The sequence below is a fragment of the Sinocyclocheilus grahami genome, unplaced genomic scaffold (assembly GCF_001515645.1).
Source record: "Sinocyclocheilus grahami isolate Dianchi unplaced genomic scaffold, SAMN03320097.WGS_v1.1 scaffold33.1, whole genome shotgun sequence".
NCBI lineage: Eukaryota > Metazoa > Chordata > Actinopteri > Cypriniformes > Cyprinidae > Sinocyclocheilus > Sinocyclocheilus grahami.
This window is the reverse complement of record NW_015505212.1, coordinates 362,245-374,907: the sequence shown is the minus strand read 5'-3', so window position 1 is coordinate 374,907 and position 12,663 is coordinate 362,245. Positions and strand designations below refer to the sequence as shown.

The following is a 12,663-nucleotide window of genomic DNA, read 5'->3' as shown; positions in this document are numbered from 1 at the left end:
TATATATATATATATATATATATATATATATATATATATATATATATATATATATATATATATATATATATTTTATTTGTGTAAGAATCCAAGTTGGATGTCACTGGTTGAGGAGTTCATGAACCTCTTGTGTTTAACCCTTACCCAGTCAATAACATTTATTTCCATTTCTAAATCCTCTAACGTATGCACACGTGAAAAGAAAGATTGACTAAATGTCATGTATCCCGCAGGAAGGGCTACAGGACTGATGCCACAGTGTCGGTGCTGCTCGGCTTCCTCCTCTTCCTCATCCCGGCTCGAAAGCCCTGGCCATCTGCATTCTCCAGCGAGAGCAAAGGTCAGATCCCACGCCGCGCTACAGTACAGCCGCAGCGCAGTCATTCGCTCAGCAGGGTCTAGTGTCTCCAGGACATGAGAGTAAAGGTGAATGTTCTCCACGGTTTGGTAACCGCTCTTCTCTCTGTGATCCGTGCAGGTGATGATGACGATGAGGAGGAAGAGGATCCTCTGGCCCCCATGATCACGTGGAAAGACTTCCAGAGACTGATGCCGTGGGAGATTGTTATTCTGGTGGGAGGAGGATACGCACTGGCTGCCGGATGCAAGGTGAACAATATTATCAGGCCTATTATTGGAAACATTATGATTTTTAAAACTCCTATATATATATATATATATATATATATATATATATATATATATATATATATATATATATATATATATATATATTTTATTTGTGTAAGAATCCAAGTTGGATGTCACTGGTTGAGGAGTTCATGAACCTCTTGTGTTTAACCCTTACCCAGTCAATAACATTTATTTCCATTTCTAAATCCTCTAACGTATGCACACGTGAAAAGAAAGATTGACAGAGTAAAAAAATTTAATAACAAGTAGTATTTCCTTTAAAATCACATCTAAAAATCCCAGCGGAAAATACTTACTAAAATAAATAGATCTTTAAGTTCTAAAAATTTTAAATCATAATTTTAAATCAGTATTTTATTATTATTTTATTCCTTTATGAAAATGCATTTTATTTTACTTTTCATTTTATTTTATTTCAGTGTAACATGACTCAAAGATTTCTTTGCAAGATTCACCAACAAAGTTGCACTGGATATAACAGTGTCAGCTAAAAGTCAAAATCATTTTTTAATGTAATTTTTATTTTATTTTATTTTATTTTAATATTACAGTGTAATATGACCCAAACATTCTTTGCAAGGTTAACTAACAAAGTTGCATTGGATAAATATTTTATTTTTATTTTTTTATGTAAGAATTCAAGTTAAGAGTCAAAATAAGAGTCAAAATATGAAGTAACAAGTAGTGGTTACTAAAAATCAGTGGAAAATACTGAGTCTCATTTAAAAATCAGCAATTTAATGAAGAAATATATATTTTTTAAGAATATAATCTAAAAAAATATTGCTTTTAATTATGATTTTACATCACTATTTTATTAAAGTACAGGACTGATGCCACGGTGTCGGTGCTGCTCGGCTTCCTCCTCTTCCTCATCCCGGCTCGAAAGCCCTGGCCATCTGCGTTCTCCAGCGAGAGCAAAGGTCAGATCCCACGCTGCGCTACAGTACAGCTGTGCGTTCGCTCAGCAGGGTCCAGTGGACAAGCGCTTCACTGGGGTCCAGGACATGAGAGGAAAGCTGAATGTTCTCACCCCCTGCTGGTCGACTCTGGTGACCGCTCCTCTCTCTGTTCTCTGTGCAGGTGATGATGACGATGAGGAGGAAGAGGATCCTCTGGCCCCCATGATCACGTGGAAAGACTTCCAGAGACTGATGCCGTGGGAGATTGTTATTCTGGTGGGAGGAGGATACGCACTGGCTGCCGGATGCAAGGTGAACAATATTATCAGGCCTATTATTGGAAACATTATGATTTTTAAAACTCCTAATTCTCATTAGCCTACTGTAATGTAAAACAAATTAATTCCCATTATTGTAATGCAGGAAAGAATACATATATTTTTTATATTTTAAAGTATACATAATGGTAGTATTTGTTGTACTGAATCTGATTTTAATGAAAAAAAATCTGTCTAGACAAGTAATGAGAATTTAGGTGAAAATGTGATTACTTGTCATGAAAATATTGTCAAAATGCAGTTTTAATGGTCTTTTGTAATGGCCTTTTATTTTCTTTTATTTTTCTTTTATTTTTTGTGTGTAATATGACCCAAATATTTATTTGCAAGAATGTGAGACAAAAGTTAAAATCATTATATATATATTTTTTTTTATTTAATTTTTTTTTTACAAGATTTACCAACAAAATATTTTTTAACCTTCTCCTTGTAATACCTATGTCATACCTTTGTCATTATACAAATTTATGTCCTCATGTCGTCACAAAAACACGTACACAAACACACACACACACACACACAAATTAATGTTTTAGAAATATTTTATTTTATTTTATTTCATTTGATTTATTTTATTATGTACGATTCCAAGTTGCTGTGAATAAAATGTCAGCTAAGAGTAAAAAAATTTAATAACAAGTAGTATTTCCTTTAAAATCACATCTAAAAATCCCAGCGGAAAATACTTACTAAAATAAATAGATCTTTAAGTTCTAAAAATTTTAAATCATAATTTTAAATCAGTATTTTATTATTATTTTATTCCTTTATGAAAATGTATTTTATTTTACTTTTCATTTTATTTTATTTCAGTGTAACATGACTCAAAGATTTCTTTGCAAGATTCACCAACAAAGTTGCACTGGATATAACAGTGTCAGCTAAATGTCAAAATCATTTTTTAATGTATTTTTATTTTATTCTATTTTATTTTAATATTACAGTGTAATATGACCCAAACATTCTTTGCAAGGTTAACTAACAAAGTTGCATTGGATAAATGCATTGGATAAATATTTTATTTTTATTTTTTTATGTAAGACTTCAAGTTAAGAGTCAAAATAAGAGTCAAAATATGAAGTAACAAGTAGTGGTTACTAAAAATCAGTGGAAAATACTGAGTCTCATTTAAAAATCAGCAATTTAATGAAGAAATATATTTTTTAAGAATATAATCTAAAAAAATATTGCTTTTAATTATGATTTTACATCACTATTTTATTAAAAAACTGTTATGTACCATCAGATTATTTTCTAGAACAAACATGCCCTATACGTTAACTTCTATATGAACCATGTGACGTCTCTGGTCCAGGTGTCCGGTCTCTCCATGTGGATCGGTCGGCAGCTGGAGCCGATGAGTGGTCTTCCTCCGTGGGCCGTGACGCTGCTGGCGTGTCTCCTGGTGTCCGCCGTCACCGAGTTCGCCAGCAACCCAGCCACGCTCACAGTGTTCCTGCCCATCCTCTCGGCCCTGGTCAGCTAACACACACACACACACATACACACGTGCACAGAAGGTTTACATTTGTGAAAAGTGGGGACATCCCATAGGCGTAATGGTTTTTATACTGTACAGACCGTATATTCTATTGCCCTACACCAACCCTACCCATAAACCTACCCCCCACAGGAGACTTTGTGCTATTTCAGATTTTCAATACACTCCATTCTGTGTGATTTATAAGTGTTTTGAAAAGTGGGGACATGGGGTAATGTCCTGAAAAGTCACCTTCTCCTTGTAATACCTGTCATACCTTTGTCATTATACAAATTTATGTCCTCATGTCGTCACAAAAACACGTACACAAACACACACACACACACGCACACGCACACAAACACACGCACACAAACACAAACACACGCACACAAACACACACACACACACACACACACAAACACAAACACACACACACACACACAAACACACACGCACACACACACAAACACACACACACACAGATCGAAGTGTTATTATTTGACAGCGGTGTTCTGACTGTGTGTCTCCTGTCCCTCACAGTCCGAGACGCTGCACATCAACCCTCTGCACACACTCATCCCTGCCACCATGTGTGTGTCCTTCGGCGTCATGCTGCCTGTTGGAAACCCGCCCAATGCCATTGTGTTCAGTTACGGACACGTGCAGATCAGCGACATGGTATGAAACAACATTAGCCTGTTATATCACCTCTGTCCCGTCTCACAGCTGTGCCAGGAACGCCATGTCGAAAGGCCAAACCATTAATCATTTGTTTTTCAGAAGCTAACTAAGGGTGAAACAGGTGCCTGGTCCATTTCCAAAAGTACAGCATGTCCGAGAAATAATGTGCTTAAGTGTTAATGAAATGAATTGTGCTAAATTAATTAACATTTAATATATTTTAGGATGTAAATATGCCTTCAGAAAGGTAACAGGGCTAATGGTAACTAGGATTGCAATTTTAATAATGCAAAACTACAAGATGCTGATTTGAAAGATACATTTTTATCAGTTGCTTATTATACAAAATAATTTTCACAAAGATGACATATATATGTTGTAAAAATACATTGTATGGGTCAAAATTATAGATTTTTCTTTTATGCCAAAATCATTAGGATATTAAGTAAAGATCATGTTCCATGAAGATATTTTGTAAATTTCCTACCGTAAATATATCAGAACTTAATTTTTGATTATTAATATGCATTGCTAAGAACTTCATTTGGACAACTTTAAAGGCGATTTTCTCAATATTTTGATTTGTTCGCACCCTCAGATTCCAGATTTTCACATATTGTCCTGTCCTAACAAACCATACATCAAGCTTATTTATCCAAAAAAATTGACCCTTATGACTGGTTTTGTGGTCCAGGGTCAAATATTAAATGTCTGTATCATCTATTTATTATAATATTTTTTGTTACACATACAGTATGTATATGAGACACACAAATAACACCTGTTTTGTAGAAAGACTCGTGTAACACCACTTACTAGGGGCATACACATTACTTCAGCGTGGGAGGCTCAACAAACAGGTCATTTACAATATTAAAGGCACAATACGTAAGATTTTTTAATTAAAATATCCAAAAACCACTAGAACAGTGTTATATATTTTTCTGACTTGTGTATACATTATCCCAAATGTTTCGAAGAATGTTTAAATCCAGAGAAATAAGCAATTTTAACTAGTGACACGGAGCGTGTCTATATAAGTTAATAAATCATTAGCTCATCCATGAACATGATTTCTGCCCGAGTCCCGTCGGATTGCATCGGCTGTAGGGATGAAGACCACAACTCCCATGACTCCACACTCAGTCACAGCTTTATCAAACTACGCCTTTGTCTGTTTGTTTTGAATACACGCCCTCTAGTGGCAAAAAATTACATATTGCACCTTTAATTGGATAGTGATGATTTGTTTTTTGCCCAAATGTGACAATTGGCCTATCGCCCTGGTATAACTACTTACTGGCAAACATTATATCATCTCCTTGTGTCTTGCAGGTGAAGGCCGGGTTTGGAGTGAATCTGATCGGGGTTTTTGTGGTGATGTTGGCCATCATGACGTGGGGCGAGCCGCTCTTCCACCTGAGCGAGTTTCCCACCTGGGCACTGATGCGTAACATCACGGGCAGCTTGTAGCTGTGTTTGATTGAGGACACTGGATATACACTGAAGGAGGCACATATATGCAATTAAAGCCTTATTATTATTATTTTTTACATCGGTGGAGTAAGAGGACGTCTGTCGGAGGATGCAGAACTTCTCACTGTGACTGAATGATCGGTGGAAACCATTCTTACACTCTAAAAAAATGCTGGGTTAAATACAACCCAGTGCTGGGTAAAATAGGGACAAACACAGCAATTGGGTTGTTTTGACCCAGCGGTAACCCAACCTTCAGGGTAGTAACCCAACCGCTGGGTCAAAACAACCCAATTGCTGGGTTTGTCCCTATTTTACCCAGCACTGGGTTGTATTTAACCCAGCATTTTTTAGAGTGTACACTTCTAGATCAAAGCATTAGATGTAGATTAACACATTTCCAAGTTTACGTGCCTACAAGACACAATCAGCGATGTTTGTGTGAAACCACCGATGTAACATATCCGTATGCGTCTATGTCGTGATACATTTGCGTTATTTACTTGAGAGGTTTGAGGGAGATTCTGCATCAGATGAAGTCGCTGTCACTAGTATCTAACATGCTCTTACCAAAATGTTACATAGTTTTTGTGGTCTGGATAGGGAAGATTGTTTCAAACGTTACACAAAAATATTCGCAATCGTAAACTGAATAAACCTCTGTGCCGTTGATCGTTGTACATACAGGAAACTAACATTTTGTTACTGTCGGCAGCAAATCGTTTTGTGATCAATATATTTCCCCTGACATCTCTGAAAACATAATAAAACACTGTATTTTTGGTTCATTTATTTCTTTTGCATTTCAAACGTCACAAGCTCAATACAGCACTGATTCATTCCGATAAATTATAAGATGAGACAAAAACACATTGTTTCATATTACTTCTCATTGTCAGAGTCCAGTGTTTTCATTTCCTCCGATGGCTATAATTTTGATGCTCCTTCAGTCGGTTCATAGCCCTGCTTTTGTATTTTCTCCTTGTACTTCAAGAAGTCCCTCTGTTTGACGAAATACTTCACCTGCCATTGAATCACAGCAATCAGTTCACGTAGATTCACAGAGAAATTCAACAGAATATTTCTCTTGAGAAAAAGTGTGCAGAACTGTACTGAATGTGCACTTGTAGTGTACTTCAAATCTTCAAAGTATATACATTTAAAAAACTGTTCTTGTAGATAATATATTACTAAAATAAAAGGCTACTTAAGTGTACTTAAAGAGAGACACTTTCGTGAAAAGTGATCAGCGTAGCACAGCTGACATTGTATGATGGTCCCCTGCTGATAAATATATACACAAGTAGGTATAATTTAAAGGTATAAGAAAATATTTATTGGATCTTTAAAGTAAAGCACTTTAAAACTGGGAAAATATTATGAAGACAATTTCAATAAAACATTATTTTAACTAAAAACTATACACATTTAATTGAAAAGAAAATCAGTTTTCTTTATGCTATTATTTTATATTACATGATATAAAATAAATTTCAACTGTGTTGAAACAGAGCCTATTCATGTTGAAAAAAAAATAAAACAATAAAATAGCTGGATTTTTGATGATGAGTTTTGAAAAACGTACTAAACATCTATAAACCAAACATTATTATATTATATTTCTCACTAGCATTAGGAGCGCTCATCTTTCTGCAGGTTTGTCAACAACTGTTAACACTCGCATTGCGCAATATAAATCACGTATCCACAATGCATTAACGTTAAAGCAGCACGATGCAACTTTTAGCGCACTGCACACATCCCGCGGAAGAACATTCCAACCGGAACTACTTCTCTAAGTTTATGTCTATGGCGATTCACGCAGGTGTGTGTTACTCCGCAGCGGTGACCAGGCTACAAATATAAGTACTTATTATAAGTGTACCGGAGTGATTCGGAATAAGACAAAAACGCGGTTTGGAAGATGAATTCATGATGTACTCGCTCATTATATACATGTAGCAAATTTTGAACACAGAAAAAGTTACATAGTGCTGCTTTAATAAAAAGAACGTGTTTAATTATCAGTATACTGATAGACAGTAGCATATCTCTACGAGAGTACACGTTATTATTTACATAATAAATATGTAATGCTAACTGTAGTTGACAGTCCAGCTCTGTAATGAAAGTATAGTATTCTAAGCACTTACCAAAGACGGTTCATCACGTTATATGCGTTCTGTAATTATTATTACGTTAATTAATCATATTCTGAAGAGCAAAGAGTCCCAAGGACGCGTTGAGCATGTAGGAAGTAGCAACTAAACATGTCGCCTTCTGATGAGTCAAGCCGTTGAGTAAACTGTAGTGCGTTCAGTGACCGCTAGATGGTGCACTTCAACCACTTTAATTTCAGATCTAAGTTTATTGTTATTTCTAAGTTGAGATAAAGTGCCATACAAATAAAGGTGACTTGACATATTGAATTTTATTTATTTTAGATTTGATGGTTTGTTTTATTTTTATGCATGATTTAAATATAATTTTTTTATTTAAACATTAACATTTAATTTAAATATGTATTTGTTTGTATTTTATTTGACCCCTTTGTAGGGATGTAACGATTCACGCAACTCACGATTCGATTCGATTCACGATTTTTATTATTTTTTTAACAAAATGAGATTTAAGATAAATTATAAAGTAAATGTGTACTTTTATTATTGTGTGGACAAAATGCTGCACATTTCTTTGTGAAATTGAAATATAACACTATAATGATATAGCACTTCTATATTACTGCTCTTTTGTTGGTTTTGATTGCTTCTATTGTCCTCATTTGTTAGTCGCCTTGGATAAAAGCGTTTGCTAAATAACACAATTTAAATTGAATGTAAATAACAAAACTAAATTGAAAATTTAAAACCAGCCCCAAATCAAATAAATAAGTAACACAAATAAAATAGATCTCTTCATATAAACAAACTAAGGCTTTGTCTGTGCGCTTTCCATTTAAAATTAGAGGCAACCACTGCATTTTAATCATGATCCAAACAAAGATGCTGCATACATGCAACATGAGCTAAGTTAGATTGTATAATTTCGAAATCTGAAGCAAAAACAGAATTGTCTGACTTCAGTTTTGTGAAACTATGCATAAAAATATCTGCATGAAACCGAAACAGCAGACGAGCTGAATGAGATGCAGATGCACTCTCTGCCAGCAGGTGGCGCTTAAAGCGTTTACTTGGTTTCTGCTGTAAACAAAGCAGCGCTGCACTTATGAACTTTAATATGCATTATACAGAGGCTAGATGAAAAGAAAAAATACCATCTAAACCTTTCTAAAGTCAGTAAGTTCCCCTCAGACATGCATTCATATAAACTCCTACCCCTAAATGAATCGTGATTTGTTTGGCATCTCAACCGATTTGAATCGTCACATATTTGAAGCGATTTTCAACCGGCTCGCGGTTAATCGTTACATCCCTACCCATTTGACAACTTGACAATTTGTTGTTCTTTGCTTGTTGTTTTCACAAATGATGGCAAGAAAAAATAATATCTGGCCATTTGAAATAAGTGAAAAACATTGAAAATTTGCTCTTCTTATCAGACTGAGCCGATGTTTTTTTTAACATTTGCTCATTGATGTCTGTAATGTTGGCCCTCATTACTGGCTCCAGAAGTGTCTGTTGATGCTACAATAGTCTAAATTCAAGGATTTGAGACAAACTAATGGAAAACAAGATGTTTCAGAGAGATATTTGCCACTGAATGAATAACCATCTTCTGAGGCTTTTCGGATTTGATGCCTTAGATTTGATGTCGTCCTTCATCAAGAGTCATTATTAAGAAAGAAAGTTGTTTTCGCTGCTCTATTCATAAGTTCCTCCTCGTGCTCCTGATCGCAGTGACTCATCGCAGCCATTATCAAACAGGAATTAATTGTGTGGGAATGCTAGTGAAAATGAGCTCTTTTGTATGGACAGAGAGCGGCCATTGTTCAGCGCTGAATATTAAAGAAAGACGAGCACAAACATTTGAGCTCTCAGATAAACCCTCAACCGTTTCAAAGATTGTTTTCTTCCTCCATAATTAACCAATCACCAACAGACCTTCAGATCCTAGAGGATTCCAGTGGAAAAGATGAAAATCTGTCTGATTTGAGCTGCTGCCGGATGAAATAATCAGACTGTAAGAGAGCATGTGACGTGTTTAGAAGGAGTGTCTTTTCCAACCTGAGCTGCCTGAGTGACGTTTGTGTTCCCCTTTTGTAATCATTCACAAACCACAACACCCTAGCAACCAACAAAGTACCCTGGTAACCACCCAGTAATGCCTCAGCAACCCCCAATACACTCTAGTAAAAAAAACAACAACCACAAAGCACCCTAGTAAACACCAAAGCATCCTGGTAACCACCTAGTGAGGACTTCACAACCACCAATGCACCATAGTAACTGCATAGTAACCACAAAGCACCCTAAAAGCCACCTAGCAGTGCCCTAGAAACCACCAAAGTATCCTGCTAACCACCTAGCAATGCCTTAGCAACCACCAATACACTCTAGTAACCACATTGAAACCGCATAGCACTGGTAACCACCCATGGCATTCACCTAGTTATACTTTCACAACCACCAGTTCACCCATAGCAACCACAAAACACCCTAATAACTACATAGAAACACCCTAGCAACCAAAACATTCTGGTAACCAGATTGTAATGCCCTAACAACCCCAAATACACTATAGTAACAAAATAGCAACAACAGAGCGCCCTGGTAACCACAATGCACTAGTAACCACCAAACCATCTTGGTAACCAGTTTTTAATGCTATAGCAACCACCAATGCATCCTAGTAACCACACAGCAACCTAAAATCACCCAGGTAACTACCTAGTGATACCTTCACAACCACAAAGCACCATGGTAACCACACAGTGTTACCTTCACAACCACAAAGCACCCTAGTAAATGCAAAGCAAACACAAAGCACCCTAGTAACCACCTAGCAACACCCTAGAAACCACCAAAGCATCCTGGTAACCACATAGTAATGCCTTAGCAACCACTAATACACTCTAGTAACGACATAGCAACCACATAGCACTGGTAACCACCTTGGTAACCACCAGTGATACTTTCACATCCTCCAGTGAACCCTAGTAACTGCATAGCAACTACAAAGCACCCTAATAACTACATAGCAATGCCCCAGCAAGCAAAGCATTCTGTTAATCAGCTTCTAATGCCTTAGCAAACATCAAAGCATCCTGGTAAACACACAGCAACCACCAAGGCATCCTGTTAGCCACCTAGTAATAGGCAGAGTACAAGTAGAGTGGTAAATCCTCCCAACCTGAGCAGCCCGAGTGACTTGTGTTCCACTTGTGTTAACTTTGAAGCGATGATTCTTTCATCTAGCTTTTTAAAAAAAAATGTATGGCTTGTGGTGTGTGATTATGGGTAAGTGTGGGGCTGTTTGGTTTGTTTTTTCTCTCAGTTGCTAAGGAACTCAGATGTGGCATAAATTGCATTCACACATCTGAGTTTCAGCACCTATCAAAGTGATTTCAGTAATGCGCTGTGTTTTAATAGTTTAATAAGTGCGCCCTGGGGACCAGCACAGCAAATCATCAAATTAGCATCCCGTAAAGACCTGAGTCAGAAGCCCGTAGGAGCATGATAAATGACTTTAAACCGCTGCAGCTTGTGAGGATCACACTTACTGTTTCATGTGTCAAAACTTTCATTAATAACAGCAAATAAAAGCAAAAAGTACATCAAAGCAATGAATATAAGTGCATGTGTGCTTATAATAAAAATATAACTTAATGACAATAAAACAAATGACAAGAAATATAACCAAATTTAAAACTGGAAATATGAAAATAAATGCAAATTAAAAATATTAATAAAAATTATAATAATATATAAATAACCCTAAAATAACAATAGCAATAAATAACGTCAAGACAATATAATTATTACATTAAAATATACCCAAGATTCCAGAGGCAGCGGGATTATGGTGGAGCTTTTGTGCGTGTGTGTTTTGCTTTTTTGTGTGATTAGAATTCACACACTGCGCTCCTCTTTTCAGCATGTGTGCATGTGTGGTGTGTTTTGATTTTTCACCTCTCTGAGGTGGACAGAAAGAGACAGTGGTGTGTGTTGTCCTGGCATTGCGCTTCAGAAGAAAAGCCCCCAGCGCTCTTCCTTTGGGCCTCTCTCTTTCTTTTAGACTCAAGGAGGCCTGATGTCACATTTCAGAGATTTATTTCAATGCCATAGTGTGCTGTGTGAGGGATGGAGTTTGTTTCATGAATGGCTTTTATCAAACCCTGGGGATGCTAATCAACACACTGTTCCTGCAGAATAAACCTTCACGCGACTCAGCGGTGTGTACAGAGTGCAGAAATGCTGCTATTTGTCCAGTGTTTTTTTGTTTCAAACCACAGTCTTTTAGTGTTTTAGTTCTGAGCTTTTTCGGGTTTAGTGATTTGAACAAACTCCTAACATCAAGTAATAAACTTTGGTACTGCCATTATTTCCCTGCATTGCTTGTGCTAAAAATGCACAAATAATGCAGCTTATTAAGGAGAAAGATACAATTCTTTTAAGCAATCAGAGTTTATGATTTTTGCCTTGTGGATGATAAAACTGTTGAAAAAAAATCTATAGACCACACACAATATTCTCTCAACCACCAAAGTCAAGTCAAGTCAAGTCACCTTTATTTATATAGCGCTTTTAACAATACAGATTGTGTCAAAGCAACTGAACAGCATTAATTAGGAAAATAGTGTCAATAATGCAAAATGACAATAGTAAACACTCATTTTTCAGTTAAAGACAGTTCATCATTGAATTCAGTGATGTCAACATCCAGTTCAGTTTAAATAATATCTTTGCAATCAAGTCAACGATATCGCTGGAAATGAAGTGTCCCCAACTAAGCAAGCCAGAGGCGACAGCGGTAAGGAACCAAAACTCCATCGGTGACAGAATGGAGAAAAACCTTGGGAGAAACCAGGCTCAGTCGGGGGGCCAGTTCTCCTCTGACCAGACGAATCGGCAGTTCAGTTCCAGGATGCAGCAATGTCACATTGTGCAGAGGACTCATCTGGTTCCTGTGGTCTTGTCCCGGTGGTCGTCTGAGACAAGGTCTTTACAGG

At 36.6% G+C, this 12,663-nt stretch overlaps 1 protein-coding gene across 1 annotated transcript in view; it reads left to right on the top strand.

Moving 5' to 3' along the window:
* The window catches only part of LOC107579393 (solute carrier family 13 member 4-like), a 17,336-nt gene extending 11,631 nt beyond the window's left edge, over positions 1 to 5,705 (top strand). Inside the window, exons 12-16 of the mRNA XM_016265230.1 lie at positions 234 to 340; positions 479 to 609; positions 3,210 to 3,371; positions 3,918 to 4,055; positions 5,394 to 5,705. Of these exons, the coding sequence (XP_016120716.1) occupies positions 234 to 340; positions 479 to 609; positions 3,210 to 3,371; positions 3,918 to 4,055; positions 5,394 to 5,531 (676 nt within the window). The 3' untranslated portion in view covers positions 5,532 to 5,705. The remainder of the gene's footprint in view (positions 1 to 233; positions 341 to 478; positions 610 to 3,209; positions 3,372 to 3,917; positions 4,056 to 5,393) is intronic.
* The last annotated feature ends 6,958 nt before the right edge of the window (positions 5,706 to 12,663 follow it).